Source organism: Neoarius graeffei, chromosome 13 (assembly GCF_027579695.1).
Source record: "Neoarius graeffei isolate fNeoGra1 chromosome 13, fNeoGra1.pri, whole genome shotgun sequence".
Lineage (NCBI taxonomy): Eukaryota > Metazoa > Chordata > Actinopteri > Siluriformes > Ariidae > Neoarius > Neoarius graeffei.
The window spans coordinates 2,364,715-2,387,227 of NC_083581.1; the positions used below are offsets into that span (position 1 = coordinate 2,364,715).

At 41.2% G+C, this 22,513-nt stretch overlaps 1 protein-coding gene across 1 annotated transcript; it reads right to left on the bottom strand.

The window, feature by feature from the left end:
* Positions 1-2,601: 2,601 nt before the first annotated feature.
* Positions 2,602-21,399, bottom strand: LOC132896353 (protein Wnt-7a). The gene is made up of 4 exons (XM_060937119.1): positions 20,903-21,399; positions 19,482-19,708; positions 9,690-9,961; positions 2,602-3,909 (listed from the first exon to the last, which is right to left on the bottom strand). Exons 1-4 carry the CDS (start codon positions 20,971-20,973, stop codon positions 3,427-3,429), a joined length of 1,053 nt encoding a protein of 350 aa, XP_060793102.1. The 5' UTR covers positions 20,974-21,399; the 3' UTR covers positions 2,602-3,426.
* Positions 21,400-22,513: the final 1,114 nt, after the last annotated feature.

A 22,513-nucleotide genomic window follows, 5' to 3' on the forward strand; every position in this document is an offset into this window, starting at 1 on the left:
TAATTGTGGAGGGCTCTGTGTGTATTGTGACATAATTTAGTCACGGTGTCAAAATGTATGACGCAATGTCTAGTTTTTTAATAAGAAAAAGTGTCATTGCTGTGGCATCAGAGGAATAAAACACGTAATGATGTGCAGTTATAGAGGAAAAAAAAAACAAGGAAAATGTTAAATTCTCAGTCACCACCGCGATCCGATCACCTCCTGTGGCTGAAATGTTCTAAAATATCACGGATTTCTCGGTGTGTCTCAATCTAATGAATTCATGGCCAGTAAAAATAACCACCATGTCGGTACTAGATTTTAAAAATCATCCGGTTTTTTGCCCTTAGAGTGCAGTGTTCAGTGTCACTGATTCACTAAAAGTGAAACGGTTCTGAGTGACTTTTTTCTTTTTCACCATCACTGAACTCACACTCATCGTTAGCGCCCTCTCTCTCTCCCTCTCTCTCTCTCCCTCTCTCTCTCTCTCCTAGTCAGCAGATGACCTCATGACGAAGCCGCCATCCTCAGTGATGCAAAATAGCACACACAAAAGCTTTACACTTTCACAAAGCAGTGTGATTTATGTCTTTAATGGTTCTCTTGGTTCTCTGGTTTAACTTTAACTCGTCCCCAAACTTCACCCCTTCCCTCGGCTCCGCCTTATTTCAATCCTCTCGACGATTCTGAAAGCAAGCGATTCCTCGATGGACAGCGCTGAGATCTTTAGTTTGAGTTCTGGCTCAGGAAGTTAGCATGCAGAACACACTCTTGGTTCTGGAGCATTAACATTTGGCCCTTTTTCACGGAGCCTGGTCTGCATTTTGTGGCTCTCTGATGGAGTTGTTGTAGCAACAGACAGTTTAAGGGCCTGAAATGAAGAGGAAGTGGGAGTCGTCCATCACCTGAGAGTCGCTGTCTCTCTGAGATAAACAGGATCCTGCAATGACACTTTTAGAATAAAGTGCTTTGTTTGAGCAAAAACGTTCCCTTGTTCATTAGAACCGTTAGAATACTGCTGAAATTATTTCGTCCCAAGTTTCTGCTCAGATTTGAAACATTTGCATTTTGTTAAAGGCGCAAATCCTCGTCTACACTCAGTTACAGAACCCTTAACGGTTGTCTTTCTGTAGAACCGTTAAATCTTCAAGGAGTGTTTTGTTCTCAGAAAGCGTTCCAACCCAAGGTTTATTGGAGCCCTTCATGATCCAATAAACTCTTAAAGAACCCTTGGAGAACCTTTTTTCTTTTTTTTTTCCTAAACATGAACCATGTACTCAGAGCTGAAGGTTAAACTCCTGACAGGTTCTAGATATTAATAAGAAAATAATGAGCAGGAGTTAGGAAAACACTTTGTTGTCACGTTCTCGATAGAACCTTTAAGGGTTCCCCAAGCACGGCTTTAATAAACAAACTACACCTTTAAGTGTTCTTTATTTGTCCCACTGGAGGAAACATTAAAGGTTCTACTGTATGTCAAACCCTACAGCAAAGTGCTTTCCTACTGGAAAGAGTTCCAGGTAGAACCTTTTTTTAAAGGGCTAAGAAAAGGCTTTAAAATTCTTCTTAATATCTAGAACCTGTCAGAAGCTTAACATTTAGCTTCTTGGTATTTAACTTTTAGTATTTAGGGACCATTGCCTAATTAAGGGCCCTTTTCCTACTCAAAGGGGCCTATTTAGAACCTTTTCTGATAAATGTTCTCCCAAAGGAACCTGGACTTAGAACATGTCATATGTTTAACATTTAGCTATCTAGGGATGTGGTATAATTAGTTTGTTTGTTTGTTTATTTATTTAAAATTTGTTCTTTGAGGGTTTTTAAGGGTTCACTGGATGAAGGTTCTTCTTTATCTCATAAAAAGGTTCTTCCTGGAAGTACCAAGAAGCTGAATGTTAAACTCCTGACAGGTTCTAGATATTAATAAGAAAATAATGAGTATTAATTAAGAGATTGTGCTGCACATTTACCCTGTTAATAAACTCTATCTCTCTCTATTTTAGAGCAAAATAATTCTTTAAGGGTCCTTAGGTTCCAAAAAATGTGTTCTACTTGGAACCCTTTCTGATATTAGAACAATCCGTTGTCGGGTTCTCCATAGAACACTTCAGCAAAACTGATCTTTTGGTATGATGAATGTCCATATGAGCTTTTATGCAGATCCGAGTGATAAAATACATCTCTTCTTCTTCTTGGTTGTCCGTCAGTCCGATGACGATGTTGTCCTCTTATGGTTGACTACTTCTGCTGTGGGTCGGAGGTGGCTCAGGAGCCCAATCCTCGAGCGGCAGGTGCGGGGACAGTGAGGGCAGAGGAACTGTCCAGGGTCATTCGGCTCCGCAGTTGAGGCCTTCTTTCTTCTTATTTGTATAAATGTAGAAAATAATCTGGATGAGATTTTTAACAATTTATGAAAGTTAAAGACTCACAGAGAGGGAGAACCGAAGAACGTCATAAGGGTTCTAATTTTTTCAAGAATGTAGTTGTCCTTGTTATCTTTAATGAAATGTCAGTTTGTAAAATAAACTACACTAAACTCGCATCCGATTGGTTCGAATGTTCTCTGATGTGGCGAATCCTCAAAGTCAACACCTGGATCATAAAAGCAAATCGAGCCGATGGAATGCATGAGGTTGATTTTAATGGCGCTAACATCTGAGAGCAGAACCGTGTAAAAGTCACCCATAATTCCACAGAGCGGACTGATAGACAGTGTGCACTACGAACAGGAGAAAACAACAGTATAAATAAAACATTCATATAAAAATACAAATACTCTTTTCACAAAATATACTCTCAGTGTAAAGTTCAGTTTGTCTGGGGTTTAATCACTACTGCGATTTTAAAAAAATAATAAAACAGTCGAGGTTTTAATCAGGAGTTATTCCACTATCGCACCGTGCGTGATAATCCAGACTAGCAGCAAAACAGAGCAGAGATTATTTTTAAGAAGGCATGCTGTTGCTACAAAGAAAAATCCAGCATGTCAGTAGTATTTCAGTAGTATGTCAGTAGTATTTTCAGCTCCCATTGTGAAGTGAATCAGCTCTCACTACTAACATCCGCTATTTCATACCACAAGCCAAGACGAATGACAGTAGCTTCATAAATAAATAAAAATCATTTCTTTAAACAAATTGTCAGCGTGCTTAGCGTGTACACGCTCATTATCATCAATCGAGGGTGGAGACAAGTCTAAAAGTGGAGTGTTAAACACATTTCAGACAGCTCCAGACTTGCCTGGACGCCGTGGGGCCTCATGAGGTCAACAAACCCGACGGAGCACTCGGAACGCCCCAGGACGGACTGCGTTCAGTCCAAGAAGTGATCATAAAGTCATCCAGTGGTTAATTTGTGCAAAAAGACATCAACATCAACAACAAAAATGTTCACTGCTAAAAAAAACACCATCCAAGCATTGGACGTGACGCGACACGCCTTCGTTCACTTGCACGTGTACACCTCTGTCCTCTCGCTGCAGGTGTTGCACTTGACGTAGCAGCACCACAGGAACTTGCAGTTGCACTGCCACACTCGCGAGTACTGGTGCGTGTTGTAGCCCCGCCCACAGCACATCAGGTCGCAGCTGTTGGAGTGGTGCGTGATCGTCTTGTTGCAGATCCGCCCGTGCGTCCCCACGCTGCCCGTCACAGGGTCCGGCTCGCAGTAGCTCGGCGACTTCTCAATGTACACCAGGTCCGTGTCCATGGGTTTGCGGTAAGAGAACGGCTTCTTGATCTTCAGGAAGGTGGGACGCTTGTTGCGGCTGGCTTTGACCGGCTCCACGTGCACCGCCTGCAGGTACTTGTCCTTGAGGATGTAGCCCAGCTCACGGAACTTCGGCAGAGTCATCCAACATGTTTTGGTAGTGCAGGAACCCGACACGCCGTGACATTTACACTCCAGATGCATGTTCCGCTCCAGGACCTGTCCAGAAGAAAAGACAAAGAACAATTCAGAACATTTACATAAAATACAAGTCATATTTGTCTTTACCGACTGACCAGACACGTCCACAGACATCCATCATCATCCCGACTCGGTTGTGCACATAAAAATTTCAAAAAGTTTTTAGCTACGTTCATCTAATATAAAATATTCTCTCCATATTAAAGGTGCAGTCAGTCATTTTGGTGGAACCTTCAAATCTTCAGTGTTCCCTCCAAATCCATCTGCTTTCTAAAAGTTCACAGAACCTTTATTTCTATTGTAGGGTTCTGTGCAGAGATTTAGGCCGAATCCCATTTCACCCCTTGGACCAACCCCTTGGCCCTTCCCCTCCATTTTGCGCGTTCACGTGAAGGGGTAGGGGTATCCCAATCCCAGTTAACGCGGAGGGGTAGGGGAAGGGGGAGGGCTTCTGTACCCCTCCAAACGGAGATTTTCCTGGAGCTGACTCCGAACGAAGGGGTTTGAGTGATTTCCCACAATGCCATGCGGATTTCAGCGAGATTTCATGCGGATTTCAAAAAGATGGCGGTTCCCGCGGCGAAAGATTGTCATAAATGTATTTTCTTCATTATTTACGTGTTTTAAGTTGTTATCCAGAGGAAACACGCTGCTTGATTCACTTTTGAGCTGAGAATGAGCAGCGATTTCTGAAATCCAAGCTGCTGCTAAAAAGCTTTGGGAGTGAGTATTGTTTTCGGTTGCTTGACTGCGTACGTTTTGTTCTGTTATTCTCGCTTTTATTGTTTACATGAGTGTTCTGACACCTCATTCTGTCGGATGTGGTGCACGAAGCGCCAAAGATATCCCATTCAGTGGTGTTAGTTAACAAATCACACCCTGCCAGCAGAGATTTCTGGCTCTGACTGTAGCGGCTGGTCGCAGCCAATGACGCATTTGGTTGCGTTTTGCTAACGTAAACGCTGACGGAGGTACGCGATGACGTATGCGATCGTTGAAGGGCTATCCCAATACGTAAGGGTTGAATTTCAAGCCCTATCCCTTGTAGCTCAGTTTCAAGGGGAAGGGCCAAGGGGAAGGCGGAGGGGAAGGGGGAGGGGGAGGGGTAGAAATTAGAATTGGGATTGGGCCTTACAGTTCTGTAGGTTAGAATACCAATGTGCAAGTCCAGGAGGTGGAGCTTAATCAAGTGAAATGGATTCTTGTTCCCACCTCCTTGTTCTGATTGGTTGGATTTTGGTGATCAGTCACATCCTTAACCCTCTTCACACTAGCAGGTGATATGTTGCTTGTTGCTTGTGGGCGTGGCCTATCCAATTTTTTTTTTTCACTGAAATGAGAAATGGTAGTAGCTATATATTTATCATTTCTAAAGCTACTGAGATAAACACAAATGTAATAACGTGCTAATCAGTGTGAAGATCATGTGTGTGATTTCCATGTTCCTCTCTCAGCTTCATTCTGAGATTAGATTCGCAAAACGAGTGAACTGTACTCGCTACGCTCACTCACCAGAGACACCGACGAGCTCTGCTAATTCCTTATTGACTTTATTTTTCATCCTAATGTCTCTGTACACCTTCGGAACACCCCTCCATCTACCTGCACTCAAAAAAATAAAACATTGGATTTACTTAACCGAGTTATGGCAACCGGTACCACGAAACTGTGTTAATTTAGATGTATTGAATACAGTTATGTTTTGAATAACTCAACATAACTGTATTCAATACATTTAAATTAACACAGTTTCGTGGGACTGGTTGCCATAACTCGGTTAAGTAAATCCAATGTTTGTTTGTTTTTTTTGAGTGTGCTGTTTGATGCAGTTCTGTAATCAGCTGATCCCTTGATGCATCAAATCTCGCAGATACAAATCAAGATCTTCAGTTAATGTTCAAACATCAGAACGGGAAAAATCGTGATCTCACAGTGAAGTGTGAACAACTTTCACTGTGGTATGGGTGTTGGTGGTTTGAGCCAGATGAGTATGAGGTTTGAGTATTTCAGAAGCTGCTGATCTCCTCCTGGGGTTTTCACACACAGCAGTCTCTAGAGTTTACACAGAATGGTGCGGAAAACAAAAAACATCATCGAGTGAGTGATTGAGCGACAGTTCTGTGGGTGGAAACAAACGCCTTGTTGATAAGAGCGGGTCAGAGGGAAATGGACGGGGTGGGTTCCGCAAAAGCATCGTAGCACAAAAGATTATCATCAAATGGTAGAGCGAGCATCAAAATGAACACTCTCTCTGTCCTAGTTAAGATGCTCTTAGCGTTAAGAGGCTTTTGGGAAACCCACCCCAGATTGGTTTGAGATTTTTTTCCAGGAAGGCTATAGTAACTCATATCATCACTCTTTACAACCGTGGTGAGCAGAAAAGCATCTCAGCATGTAACAGCAGAAAGAAAAACACATTGGGTTCCACTCCTGCAGCCAAGAACAGGGATCTTAGAACCAACAACACGTTCCTATTAAAGTGGCCGGGGAGTGTGTATGACAGGAGAAGATGAAACAACACTTAGAAGCTTTTCTTCTACTTTGTGGTGTCAAACTGCAGGTTGGAAGTAAAGTTGTGAGCAGGGAAGTGAAGGAACGTCGCACTGCATGTACCGGTAGGTGCTGTAGGACGGGTCCAAGGGAATTGTTTGGGTTTGTCCTTTTACAGCCTAATTTCATAACCTAATTTCAAAAAAAAAATCACTTCAAATGATGCTGATATTCAGGTAGTGTGAACACATCGGCTTCCTAAACTAGAAATCCAAAGATATTAGGTTTCTCCTTTCAGTCTGAAAATCTCCAAGAAAATGTCCAATTTTACACCCAAACTGAGAAAAATGAGTTCAGTGAAACAGCTTCAAATGCCACTTTAAAAAGCGACTCTGCAAAACGAAGCCAACGTTTTAAACTGTATTCTCACCCTCGCACAAAGTTCCTCTCTTTCCTCCTCACACACCACCAATCAACATGACCTTTTCAGAACCACTTATCCGTTAAATGCAGTGGCTAAAACGACGGATAGCTTTTGTTATCTCCTGTTTAGCGGTGAGCAACGATGGCCAAGATGTCATTACATCAGCCAGCATACATTACGACTCCGAGAGAGGAAACGTCCCAACAGAGGCTTCTTTTAACAGCCGAGAGACAAAACCTACAGATAGAATGAACCTGGAAGCAAACTCGGCCCACTAAAAGGCAATTTAGCCGTTTAGATAAGACGGCATGAATTCAGACATGAGCCAGGAAGACGAAGGATGGGGGAAAAAAGCACGGATGAGTGAGGAGCCATGAATCGTCTTTATAACAAGTCCTGGAACAAGAAGTGAGAGACAAGATGGAGACCTCTTTTCCTCCTCGTTAAACCCGAGCGGCGGGATTTATAGAGCTGGAAGCGATGTTGGGCGTCTGAACACACTGCTCCGTCCTGCTGTTGGTGAGAAGAAGAAAAGATGCATGACACAAAAAAAAGCTTTTATGGAGACAATTTAGCCTCGAGATATGAACTCGCACCACATCAAAGACCGCAGGAGGTGGGACGGAGAGAGAGAGAGAGGGAGAGGGATGAGTCTCATTCGATGCAGGTGAAAGTGGAAAAAAAGTCATTTAGAGAAGCTAAAAGGTCTGACACACAAAGGCAGGGTGTGGAAGAGATGAAACATGTCACTGTTGTTCACCATTAGCCGGAGAGATGAAACCTATAGGGGATCGCGGTGTGAGTCAGTGCCTTGTAAACTGAGCAGAACATGGGGGAGCGAATGCTTTTGTGTCGATCCTCTGATCTGCTTTGGTAATCAAACTCTGCCACTTAAACTGCTCTTAGCCCCTAAAAGCTTCTCATTATTAAGCTGCCAGATCGAACTCCAACTCGGCAAAGGACTCGGTGCCAGGACGCTGACGGCTGAGTGCAGAGATCGGTGCCAAGAGCACTGACGCAGAGTCCGGCTCCACCTCTGACTTCTTTATAGATCCGTGAAGCATATCAGGTTTAACTCAAGGTCAGGATTTGGGTTAAATTGAAGAAGAAGAACAACAACTTATATTTATCACATGTACACTTAAGCACAGTGAAGTTCCGCTCTGCATTTAACCCATCTGAAGCAGTGAACAGAGCAGCGAGCAGCTACGCTACAGCGCCAAGGGAGCAGTTGGGGGTTAGGGTCCTTGCTCAAGGGCACTTCAGCCCAAGGCCACCCCATGTTAACCTAACCTTTGGACTGTGGGGGAAACCGGAGCACCCGGAGGAAACCCATGCAGACATGGGGAAAACATGTAAACGCCATGCAGAAAGGCCCCTGTTGGCCGCTGGGCTCGAACCTGGAACCTTCTTGCTGTGAGGCGACAGCGCGAACCACTACACCACCGTGCACCACCCTAAACAGTCAGCAAATCACAGCTTTATGTTCTAATACCTTATCGTTTCTATAGTAACGGCTCATTTACACGGACTTATACAGAAGACGCTCGGCAGAAACGTGTTTGTGTAACCTTGAAGGAGTCTCCAGTGTCAGCGCTTTGTAACAGCGATGGTAACATGACAAGATTCGTTCTTTTTTTTGTCTTATTACAGGTGAAGGAATGATTGTTTACAGCTGCTATAACGTAAACGAGAACAGGAACCAACTTGTTTCACTGACGTACCGCAACGTTAAATGTAACTCTATAAATGGATAAAAAGCAATGACATTTCATTCTTTTATAAACAAACTGTAATCTTTGCCGTGGTAGAAGAGAAATAAAATACCGCGATGTCACAGGAAAAGAATAAATTTTCACGGTCACAGGGACTCCACGTCTTTACTCCACGCTGCTGATTATTTTCCTATAACTGCACACGCCGTCATCATTGTGTTTCGTTCCTCAGCCTCAGTGCAATGTTTAACAAGTTTATTAACCACAGCAGCTGCATGTTAGACTGAGAGGAAGAGCTTTCTTGATTGACGAGTGAGTAGAGATACCTTACGTTAGAAAAATCGCTTACCGCACCTTTAATATGATTTTTTTTCATATATTGACCTCTTATTTATTTTATGTTTAAATCTCTTTAGCTACATATTTTTTTATCACACTGCACATTCATTTTATGATTTTATTGGTTTAATATCCTCTTTAGATTTTATGATTGATTTTACAATCTCATGTTTGATTTTTACAGTTCTATTTGGTTTTGTCTTTAGTCTCGCCTCATTATTTCTCTCCTTCTGTTTTTCTTATTCATGCCTATCATGCATTGAATTGAGGGGCGGCACGGTGGTGTAGTGGTTAGCGCTGTCGCCTCACAGCAAGAAGGTCCGGGTTCGAGCCCCGGGGCCGGCAAGGGCCTTTCTGTGCGGAGTTTGCATGTTCTCCCCGTGTCCGCGTGGGTTTCCTCCGGGTGCTCCAGTTTCCCCCACAGTCCAAAGACATGCAGGTTAGGCTAACTGGTGACTCTAAATTGAGCGTAGGTGTGAATGTGAGTGTGAATGGTTGTCTGTGTCTATGTGTCAGCCCTGTGATGACCTGGCGACTTGTCCAGGGTGTACCCCGCCTTTCACCCGTAGTCAGCTGGGATAGGCTCCAGCTCGCCTGCGACCCTGTAGAACAGGATAAAGCGGCTACAGATAATGAGATGAGATGAGATGAGAGATGTATTGAATTGCATTTGCCTCGACTGTAAAGCGCTTTGGGTCAACTCCTGTTGTTTTTAAACACGCTGTGGAAATAAAATGACTTGTCTTGATCCAAACCAGCACTACTGAATGGAGATCACATGAATAATCTCATTAATGTATGTTTTATGTTGTCCACCATAATGTACATACCTTACGTCCCACCTCGTTGTTATGCAGGTTCATGAGCGTCCTGGCGCTCTGTTTGATCTCCCGAGCATCCATGAACACCTTGGAGAAGCCGAGGCCGTAGCGGATATCGGCCGAGCAGCCACCCCACTTCCATCCGTCCGCTCGGCCGTGGAACCCCTGCTTTTCCTTATCACAGCTGCACTCGCTCAGGTTCCCCTGCGTGCACGCCGCTGTGATGGCGTGGGCCACACCCGCTGCGATGATGGCGTACGTGAATGCGGCTTCTTTACTGCCTGAAACACACACACGCTTTAATGACTAAAGAGTACACCAAAATATTTTTAAAAATCACACTTGGAAACACCCCGACAACGGACCACACCGTTTCCTAACACACGTTAGACATGACATCATCGTGAAAATGTTAGCACCTAATTCAACTTTTTTAAACTCGTTTATCACATGTAATTTAAGTAACTGGTGTAAAGTATTTCTTGAATATGTACTGTTAGCTGTCCGCTAACACCAGCTGGATAGCTAACTAATTATCGATCGCAATTAGCCTCTCATTTGTAGTTGCGCTAAAGGCTAAACCTTCAACACATATAACGTTATTGTATAGCTGAATAATTCATAAGCTACTGTACATTCACAAGGTGTTTATGGCGTCTGTCAGAAAAACAGTGATTTACAGTATTTTTTACATAAAATTGTACGTAACAGTATTATTTTATGTAAAGTTGTGAATATTTTGTGTTTGTGTCCTGATCTGAACCTGAAATATATGCAGGATATAAATATATAAATCAGCACTCGCAATAATCAAGTTATTTCCTCGACATCGTATGAAGAAGTGTAATATTACTAAAAGGTGTTTTTGACCAAAATGAAAACATCTTTGTAAAGGGAACTGTGAAATCGGTCCACTCGGCGGCCATCTTGGTGAAACTTCGAAACCGTTGTTTATTTTCAGTCTTATGAGAACAAACTCGTTTCTACATGAAAACTTTCAGTCCGTCTATGTGGCGTAAAGAACATGATCTCTGGCTGCAATAGCATGAAAAAAGCATAATCTATTTTTTTTTTTTACCAAGAAAGTGATTGGCTCGTTTTACTGAGGGGCGGGGCTTATGTAATACCGCCTCCATATCGGTTGATACACACTTCAGCATTCATATTTTATCCAGTCTCCAGTTTCCACTCATACACACTGTCTCTGGTTATTGGTTTTAAGGTTAATTGCTTGGTTTGTAAAACAGGGCATGTCTGTAAACGTACAGGACTTTTTTCCTGCATGTATTCACACATCGAGAGAGAGAGAGAGAGACAGAGAGAGAGAGAGAGAGAGAGCGATGCCTACATCCTAGACATCCTGAGATTATCACATATTTTCCTTTCCACACCCCGGAGTGTTTACACAATCAGCGTATAGACAGCAGCTGAAACCTCAATGAAAATTAAAACACGACTTACATAATAAATCATCAGCTCGGTTTAATAATTATGTAAAATAATTTAAAACTAGACCAGATCCTATCCCTTTTTATCTCTCTATACGTAATATACATAATATACATCATATATATCTATGGACAAACTATTGAACATCATGGACGATGCCAGTCACCCTCTGCACACCGTCATCAGCAACCAGAGGAGCCTGTTCAGTGGCAGAATGCTCCTTCCCAAGCGCAGGACGAACAGACTCAAAAACTCCTTTGTCCCTCACGCCATCACACTGTACACCTCCTCTCTGGGGGGGAGGAGGGGGAACAGGAGGACAGAGGACGGGAAGGAGCAGTAGCCTAGCCTGACAATAAGCAATACCGGACAATGTGCAATATAATGTGCAATATAAAGTGCAATATCTCTCCTGCTAATTTACAAACACATAGAAGGTAGCAAGACACATACCCGGGTTTTATTTGTTGATTTCTCATCTGCATTCAATACTATTCAGCCACATATTTTAACTGGTGGCGGCACGGTGGTGTAGTGGTTAGCGCTGTCGCCTCACAGCAAGAAGGTCCGGGTTCGAGCCCCGTGGCCGGCGAGGGCCTTTCTGTGCGGAGTTTGCATGTTCTCCCCGTGTCCGCGTGGGTTTCCTCCGGGTGCTCCGGTTTCCCCCACAGTCCAAAGACATGCAGGTTAGGTTAACTGGTGACTCTAAATTGAGCGTAGGTGTGAATGTGAGTGTGAATGGTTGTCTGTGTCTATGTGTCGGCCCTGTGATGACCTGGCGACTTGTCCAGGGTGAACCCCGCCTTTCGCCCGTAGTCAGCTGGGATAGGATCCAGCTCGCCTGCGACCCTGTAGAACAGGATAAAGCGGCTACAGATAATGAGATGAGATGAGATGAGATTTTAACTGGTAAATTATTGTCTTATTTTAACATTCATCCTAAGGTGGTTGGTTGGGTTTTGGACTTTTTAACTAATAGATCACAACAAGTTTGAGTACTTTTTCTGATGTGTGTATCTCATCTACTGGCTCACCTCAAGGTTGTGTACTGTCACCACTTTTGTATATTTTGTATACTGATGATTGTAGAAGTTGCCATGAGGATAGATTTATAATTAAGTTTGCAGATGATTCTGCCATAGTCAGCCTTCTTCAAAGTCATGAAAGAAATCATGGGCCAGTAGTTGATGACTTTGTGAAGTGGTGTAAAAGTTCCTTTCTTGAACCTAACATTGATAAGGCCAAGGATATGTGTATAGATTTTAGGAGAGATGTACCTCCAGTGGATGTAACAACTATAAATGGTAAAAAAGTGGAAGTCGTCGAGAAGTACAAATATCTTGGTTCTATGTTGGACAATAAGTTACGATGGGAGGATAATATTAACATGATTTTAAGTAAATGCCAACAGCGCTTGTTCTTTCTGAGGAAGTTGAATTTCTTTAAAGTTGACAGGAAGATACTAATGCTTTTTTATAGATCCTGTCTTGAGAGTGTTTTGAGCTTTTCACTCATTTGCTGGTTTGGAAATCTTAGTGTACAGTGTAAAAACAAACTTGATTGGGCATATGTACAATGTTCTTTCTGTCTTTTAAGTTTTTATTTTATATTTTGTAATTTTTTAACTCGACCGCTGTCGTACTACAAATTGCCCAACTATGGGATAATAAAGAGCTATTGTATTGTATTGTATTGTATTGTATTGTATTGTATTGTATTGCTACGCCCCCTTTTCCCTTTTTTCCCTCCTCTCTCTCCCCCTTCCTCTCTTCCCCATATCTTATTCTTTTTATATTTGTATATGTAAATACTTAATTTATTTTAGTTTATCTAGAAGTTTTTCTCTATTTCTTTTCTCTGTTTATCTGTAATGATGCTGCTGGAATCTTAATTTCCCTGAGGGAACCCTCCCAAAGGGATCAATAAAGTTTTATCTAATCTAATCTAATCTAATACAGAATAAAATACTAACCCCATTTCCAGAAAAGTTGGAACAGAGACAAAATAAGACTGAAAAGTTTATTAGATTTTCCAGTGACACCATTTTGGAAGATTCCACAATCAGCAGGTTAATTGGTCACATGATTGGATTTAAAAGGAGCAGCACCAAAGGCTCAGTCTTTGTGAGCGAGGATGGGCGTGGCTCACTGCTTTGTGCCAAAATTCATGAGAGAATTGTTCGTCAATTCAAAAAGAACATTTCTTAACGCACGATTTTAGTTCTTTTAAAATCTACAGTCCATAATATTGTGAAAAGATTCAGGGAATTCGGAGACATCTCAGTGTGTAAAGGGCGAGATCAGAAACCACTGTTGAATGGGCGTGACCTTCGAGCCCTCAGGCGGCACTGCCTGAGAAACCGTCATGCTAATGTGACAAATATAGCCACATGGGCTCGGGAGGACTTCAGAAAACCGTTATCACTTAACACAGTCCACTGCTGCATCCAGAAACGCAACCTGAAACTGTATAACACAAGGAGGAAGACATTCATCAATTCTATACAGAAACACCGCCGATTTCTCTGGGCTGGAACTCATCTCAGATGGACCGAAAGACAGTGGAAACGTATGCTGTGGTCAGATGAGTCACATTTCAGCTCGTTTTCAGGAAAACCAGACATTGAGTTCTCAGTTGGGCAGCACGGTGGTGTAGTGGTTAGCGCTGTCGCCTCACAGCGAGAAGGTCCTGGGTTCGAGCCCCGGGGCCGGCGAGGGCCTTTCTGTGCGGAGTTTGCATGTTCTCCCCGTGTCCGCGTGGGTTTCCTCCGGGTGCTCCGGTTTCCCCCACAGTCCAAAGACATGCAGGTTAGGTTAACTGGGGACTCTAAATTGAGCGTAGGTGTGAATGTGAGTGTGAATGGTTGTCTGTGTCTATGTGTCAGCCCTGTGATGACCTGGCGACTTGTCCAGGGTGAACCCCGCCTTTCGCCCGTAGTCAGCTGGGATAGGCTCCAGCTTGCCTGCGACCCTGTAGAAGGATAAAGCGGCTAGAGATAATGAGATGAGATGAGATGAGTTCTCAGTGCCAAAGGTGAACACAACCATCCAGTTTGTTATCAGAGAAAAGTGTAAAAGCAGCGTCTGCGATGGTATGGGGGGGGGGGATCAGTGCCCACGGCATGGGGGAGGTGTGTGTGTGAAGGTACCATTGATATATTGGGATTTTAGAGAGACATATTCATTAAGGCGGCGTCTCTTCCCAAGAAGTCCATGCTTATTTGAGCAGGACAATGCCACATCTTATTCTGTACGGGCTACTACAGCGTGGCTTCATAGACACAGAGTGTGTGTGCTTGACTGGCCTGCTGCCAATCCAGATCTGTCTCCTATTGAGAATGTATGGAGCATCATAGAGAGGAGAATCAGACACCGGCGACCGCAGACTGTGGAGCAGCCGAAGTCTTTTATCGAGCAAGAATGGACAAAAATTTCAATCGCAAAACTGCAACAATTAACAATCCTCAGATCCCATACGATTAAAAAGTGTTATTAAAGGAAAGGTGATGTAATACAATGGTAATAATGCCTCTGTCACAACTTTTATGAGTGTGTTGCAGAAATCAAATTCTAACTTTGTTTATATTCACAACATACAATGAAGTTGATCAGTAAAACTATTGAAAATCTTTTCTTTTTACTTTTGTCAGTTAAATAAAGATTCACATGAATTAACAAATAACAGATTTTTGTTTTTATTGAAGTTTAGAAAATATCACAACTTTTCTGGAAATGGATTTGTAAAATTAACTCACACTCAATGTTCTTTATTTTAATGAACAAGAGTAGTAATAATAATAATAATAATAATAATAATAATAATAATAATAATAATAATAGTCATCATTATCATGAACATTTGTATGGCACCTTTCATGCATTTCATTTTGAAAAGTTTTTTTTATATTTCTTCTTTAATCATTTTTATTATTTTTTTAATTTAATGATTTTTATATCTAAATAACTTTTATTGATTATTTTTAAGTCCTTTTTTATTTGTAAATGTAAAGACTTTTTAAATATTTTAACATTTTAAAAATATTTAGATCTTGTTAAACATTATTTTAAAATCTCTGTTTTAACTCTTTTTACCCCTTAAAGCAGTTGCTACAGCCACCCTTGTATATGTATATACTGTTCACCCTTAGAACATATTTACAAGAAAAAAAGTCTAAAGACAAAGTTTTAGACAAGGCATCATATGTCGTCATTAAGGGGTAAAGAGTTAAAGGTATTATTTTTTAAACATTTTTTTAAATATTTAGATTTAGATATTTTTAAAAAAGTTTTTTTTATTTCTAACATTTAATATATATATATATATATATATATATATATATATATATATATATATATATATATATTTATTTATTTATTTATTTATTTATTTAATTATTTTATATGTAAAAAACTTCCTCTTAATTTATAATTTTGCATATTTTTATTTAATCATTTTTATTTGAATAAATATTGTACAAAAGTTTCAATAATTAAATGTATATGGAAAAAATTTATTTATTATTTTAAAAAATTATTTAATGTTTTATATTTTTTTAAAACTTGTTTTACTTAACACTTTTGCTGTACAAAGAATTTTTGTTTATAATTTTTTTTTATTTTTATATGTTTTATTTGTTATCTGTAAAGAACTTAGATGTAAAACATTTTAACCCCCATTCTAAAGTAAAGGCAGAATAAGAGCTCTTCCTTTTGGCCTGTGAGGAACCAACATCCCCTCCTGAACACGTTTATTAACTCTGAAATTAAATTCTCCAAATTTGAGGTTCCACACAGAACCATAAAGAACAAGAGAACCGATGTTTATTTTCCACACAGCCGCTTTAATATCTCTGAGGGCTTTTCCTGCTACAGTGCTTTCATTACACTCAGTAACAGAACCGTGTAGAACGTGTATAATAGAATGTGACAAACGCAGAAGCAGACGTGTTGACGGTTTCCTCTGAACTTTCCTCACGTCAGGCGTCTGTGCCAGGGGGCGGAGCTTTAATATTCATTTACAAAACCAGCAAGAACACACCTGGATCTCTGTCTACCTGCATGACCTGAGGGAACCAAACACACACTCATCTCATCTCACAGACATCTCAGGCATGCAGAACACAGAATAAAAACAACAAAAACGTCTGAGCAGAACCGTTCCGTCGCTTAGCGCGCTTCTCAGACCTGCTGCTGATAAATCTCTAAATATTAACACGTCTTAAGGGTTCTTCAGCTGTCACTAGAACCCTGCTACAGAGTATTCCACTCTGTGTGGAACCATTTGAAGTGGCTAAAAATCCTTAAGCAACTTCTCACTTTTATAGATTCTATACAGAACCGTACAACAAAGAGGCTTCCTGTCAGAAAGCGTTCCAAGGAGAACTATTTAAAGAGGCTGAGAACCTTTAATTATACAATGAACCATTTACAGCTTCTACACCTTAAAGTTTCGATGTAGAACCTTCAAGATGGAGGTTTTTTTATCATGTAGAACCATTTAAACGACTCAGAACCCTTGGCACCCTCTTCAGTTTTAAAGGTTCTGTGGAGAACACTCCAACAAAGTGGTTTCCCTTCAGAAAGATGTCCAAGTAGAACCATTCTGAGAGGCTGAGAAAACATTCCACACCAAAAACTGTTCAGTGTGGAACCTCACAACCTTTCAGAAACCATTTCTAATGGAGTGCTTTTAGGAGGATAAGAACCCTAAGCATCTTCTACACATTTAAAAGTTCTATATAGAACCCTAAACAAGGTGTTTCCTTATCAGAAAGGAGGTGAAGAACCCTTAATTATCCAATGAACCCTTCTTAAAACCGTCTCCATAGAAGCTGTTCTACACTCTTAAAGGTTCTTTGTGTTACTGTCCAGTAGTGTAGTTTCCTGTCTTACCCAAAGAACCCTTTTACTGACACAGAACCACAAAGCTAAACGTTAAATTCTTGACAGGTTCTAGATATTAAGAAGAAAATGATGATCAATAATTTGGAGTTTGTACCACTCACTTACCCGGTTAATACACACACTCTTCGAACAAAAAGGTTCTATAATGGTTCACAGCTTACAAAATGGGTTCTACTTGGAACTGTTTCTGATTAAAAAAGATTCAGTAAGGATCATAAATTGTTCAGAAACTTCAGTGAAACTAATGGAAAAGGTAGAACAACATTCCTCAATGGTTTGGATGATTGTGAGGTTCTTCTTGAGCCTTTAAAAGTTCCTCTAAGTTGTAAGCCAGAGAACCCCTCAAAGTGCCTTTTCCCTAAATGTTCCTCAGTATTTTTTTTTTTTTTTTGGATAGCTAAAGGTTTGTTGTTGACTAAAAGTGCTCACAATGGAACCCTTTCTGAAAGGGAAATTCTGTGCCTTTGGGTTCTACATAGACCCTTTAAAGGGTTCCACACAAAAAAAAACAACAACCAAAGAATACTTTCGAATGCCTTTTTATCTGAAAGTGTAGATACACCAGTGAGGAATGTGCACTTTTGGACACAAGTTGGAGTTCTTCAATGGTTCCCCAAGGGTTCTTTGGATAGTTAAATATTTGCATCTTTCCATTAGGACTCTAATTGGAACTCTTTCTGATAGGGAGACTCTCTGTTGTAGGGTTCTGCATAGAGCCTTTAGAGGATCCCATAATCTGACAATCCAAAGAACACTGTTGTGTAATGAGGCATACACACAATTGAAAAAAAAAAAAGATTTGGAGGTTCCTCAAAGGTTCTTTGGTTAGCTAAAAGCTCATAACTTTCCAAATGGGCTCTACTTTGTTCCAGGGTTCTACATAGAACCTTTAAAGAACATTTTAGAGTACCATGTTTTCTAAAAGTTACAAGAACTATTATTGTATGCTTTTGGGAGAAGAAAGGTTCTTCAGAAGTTCATCAAGGGTTTTTAAAGGGTCGTAGCTTCCTAAAATGGTTCTTTAAAGGTTCTTTAAGGGTTCATTAGAAGGGTTTTAAAGTCCTAAAGGGCTCTAAAGACGTTTATTAATGAAGTGATACAGATGAATACTTTAGAAAGTTTGTGTTCATTAATCACAGAATAATTCAACAAAATCAAATGTCCACGTCTGCAGTCAACAAGCTGAGGGTTAAATTTGCGTCTCTCTCTCTCTCGCTCGCTCTGTCTCTCTCTCACTCACTCACTCACTCACTCACTCACTCACTCACTCACTCACTCTCTCATGCTCTCTCTCTCACTCACTCTCTTGCTCTCTCTGTTGAGCTCTCTCTCTCCCCCTCGCTCTCTCTCTCTCACTCTCTCTCTGTCCCTCTCCCTCTCTCTCTCTCTGTCACTCCCTCTCTCTCTTGCTCTCCCTGTGTCTCTCTCTCTCTCTCCCCCACTCTCTCTGTCACTCCCTCTCTCTCTCTCTCGCTCTCCCTCTCTCTTTTGCTCTCCCTGTGTCTCTCTCTGTCTGTCTCGCTCTCTCTTCCCCCTCTCTCTCTCTCTCTCTCGCTCTCCCTCTGTCTCTCTCTCTGTCACATCTCTCTCAGTCTCTCTCTCTCCCCCTCTCCCTCTGTCTCTCTCTCAAATCTCTCTCTCCCCCCTCTCTGTCACTCACTCTCTCTTGCTCTCCCTCTGTCTCTCTTTCGCTCTCTCCCCCCACTCTCTCTGTCACTCACTCTCTCTCTCTTGCTCTCACTCTCTCTCTGTCACTCTTTCTCTCTCTCTGTCACTCTCTCTCTCAAATCTCTCTCTCTCTGTCACTCTCTCTGTCATTCACTTTCTCTCTTTCTCTCAAATCTCTCTCTCTTTCTCTCTCCCTCTCCCCCCCAGTTAAATTAGAGATTATGAAGCTTAATGAAGCTGTTTGGAGAATGTGAAAGTGTGAAAGATTTGGGTGTGTGTTTCATTACCGAGAACATTTCGTAACTCTGATTTAAGGTCCAGGATCATGCGAGTGTGTTTGGAGTGTGAATGTTGTGAGTGTTGTGAATGTTGTGAACTCTGATCTCAGTCTTCGTTCGGAAGTTCATTTATTTCGCAGGTGTTCGTTAAAGATCTTGCTGTGGGTTTTTTTTCACACGTTGCCATTTTGACTGTTTTAGCCTCAGGTTCAGGAGCGAGCTGTTTCTCAACTCATTTCCTTCATGCTGTTACGCAACGTGTGCTGTGTTCCTGAGAGCAGAATGAATCGAATCCTACAGGGTTAAACGAGCACCTATAAACTGAATGAGCTCCTCTGGCACTGAGGGAACGCCCGGGGTGATGAATTAATCCTAAATTAATGAAGAAGTGTCCTGTTTAATTTTACAGCATGCAGAACTGACTGAACTCCTGCATGCATTCCTGCACAGGTTCACCTTACAACAACAAAAACAACAACGAAAGTTTGCATTTTCCAACATACCCACTTTCAGCTCTTTTCCGAAGACAGTTCTCTCGCCGAGGGCGGAACAGTTCCACCGTCCGTTCCTGAACTGAAACTGACACTCGTTGATGCCCATTTGTGCTCCTTCTCCGATAACGATGATGGCGTCCGGTCGACTCTGGCAGATGATCCTCTGGCGTGGTGCGAGCCCTGGGATTTTGTTGCAGATGATGCTGGCTCCCAGAGCGATCACTGACGAGAACCCTCTACAGTAGAATCACAACATATCACACTGGGTCAGAAACAAGTGCACAGGATGGACAACAGCACCACTTTACACCCAAAATCCTGCACTTAAACTCTCAGGAATAAAGGTACCAAACTCCTTTTTCTCAGTGATATTGTGGTACCATCATTACACCGTCTAAAACAGGCAGATGTTGACCTTAAGGAGCATTACTATGGTACTAAAGGTACTTTTACTCTAAAAACTAATGACAGTTGCACCGCATGCAGGTTCAAAATAAAGCATACTAAAGGTACAACATGTCCATTTATGGCACAGCAACGAGGAAAAGTACCGTTTGGGACCTTTATTTCAGAGACAGTGGGTTGATTGTTTTTTGCTTGTTTATGTTGTTAATTCATGAGTTACTGTTGGTGTATAATTCTACTATTGTACCTTGATTACAGGTTGAGCTTTTTGACCAAAAAATTAAAAAAGAAGTCCTATAAATGAGAATCTATCTATCTATCTATCTATCTATCTATCTATCTATCTATGAGTAATCAAAACAAGGTCCAAGAATCATTTTTTTTATTTATTATAAGTCAAGTTAACTTTATTGTCAGTTCTGCTATATGTCCAGGACACAGACTGGACTGAATATCATTTCTCTCAGACCCTCAGTGTAAACACACAAACAAAATGAGTATTTAAAAAATTATATATAAATAATAAAATACACTTAAAGAAAGGCGCAAACACAGACAAAAACCACACAAGCAGAAATGGTGCAAATGGATATAGCTATAGGAATATAAATGTATTATTTTATAAACCTAGTAATCAGATTATTATTATTATTATTATTATTATTATTATTATAAGCCGCAAATAGCTCAGTTCTCGAAATTCGGTGAACAGAATGTTTATAAAAGCCATGCTGAATATTTTAACAGCTAATTATAATACTGTAAGCGAATATGAGGATAATAATGAGTGATAAGTTGTTAATAAACGTGTGTAACAGGAACAGCAGGGACTTTAACGGGCTGCGGATGAAATCATCATTTTATTCGCCTTCATTTTCCGACTTTTACATTTTTCGGATTTTTAATACACGCACTGAACTCATGCAGGGTTTTACAGTCCACACACACACACACACACACACACACACACACACACACACACACACAGGGTGTGTATAAACCCCGCGACTCGCAGTGAAACTCACCCGATCTTCAGGTAAATTATTCCGAGACAGAGGAAAATGCGGAAAATCCAGCGGCGAGACCTGCGGCTCATGATGAGGAGTGAGAGGAACACACACACACACACACACACACACACACACAGAGCCGGAAGTTTGAGTTCAGGTGTCAGAAGCGGATTAAAATGCAAAGTTCCCTCATGTGCAGGAGGTCCAGGTGGAGCTTCAGGAGGAGTTCAGGAGGTGTTCAGGAGCTTCAGGAGGAGTTCAGGAGCTTCAGGAGGAGTTCAGGAGGAGCTTCAGGAGGAGTTCAGGAGGAGCTTCAGGAGGAGTTCAGGAGCTTCAGGAGGAGTTCAGGAGGTGTGTAGATGGTGTAGAAGGCGCATGGTGTCGGGGTCGCGGTGAGGAAGATGAAGCGCATGAAGATCCCTGATCTGTGCTCTCAGTCTGTCTGTCTGTCTGTCTGTCTGCCTCCTGTGGGACCTGCGACTCTTTCTGCCTCCTCCTCCTGTAGTTGTGTGTGTGTGTGTGGGTGTGTTCTGCTGTACACAGGTCTGAGCCCACCTGTGGAGGATGAGAGAAACTGCAGGGATGCTGGAACTCACCTGTTCTCTCTGGAATTAATCTGTTAATTCATTAAAACACAAAGTAATATTTTAAAAATGGTAATAAAATCCTTTTTTATTTAAATAAATTTAAATCATTTATTGTCTTTAATTATTGTTTCAGTAACCCCTCATACTCTCAAGATGATTATTCATTTATTCGTCTGAAAGCAGATTTTATTCAGTCGCCAATTTAAAAAAAAACCACAGAAACGTCTGGGTGTGTGGTTCTGCGTAGAACTGAGGAGCAGAAGGTTCCTTCAGTCAAAGAACCCTTTTACAGCGCTGAACTTCACCTTTTTTTTGTGTGAAAGAATGAGTGTGTTTCCGCTTTGTAGAAGAAAGCGTTCCAGATCCCTGAAGGTTCCTTTGCAGCTCACACACTTACCCAGTTACTCATACACACTCTTTTGGAAAGACAAGGTTCCACAAGGGTTCTTAATGTTTCCTTGGATAATGTAGAGTTCTGCACAGAACCACAAACTAAAAAGAAATCTCAGAACAGATTCTAGCTGGAAACAACCTTGTCATGAAGATAAGAACCCTCATTGAACCCTTAAAGGTTTATCAGATAATTAAGGGTTCTTTGCTTCCAAAAACGTTTCTGCTTGGACCTGATATGAGGAAAAACACTTAAATTCTTATTCAGTCAATTATTCAGAAGTTTCACTAAGAGAACACAAAACAAGGTGTTCCTCAAGGGTTCTTTGGATGAATCATGGTTTTGGCTTTCTAAAATAAAATAGGTTCTCAAAATCCTGTGTTGTAAAGTTCTACAAAGGTTCTGAGGAAAAAAGGACAAACTCAGGAACCTTTTAGCTTGCTGTAGATCTTTTATTTCAAAAGGTTTGATTAAACAGAAGGAATGGACGCACCTTGGGTTCTTCTATGGACAGTTAAAGGACAGTAGTTTTGTAAAAGGGCTCTATGTGGAACTCTATGGTTGGATTCCACTCAGAGCCATTAAAGTTCCTCAAACTGGACAAACCAGAGAATGCTCCAGAGTGCTATAGAGTTCACCTTCTTTTCT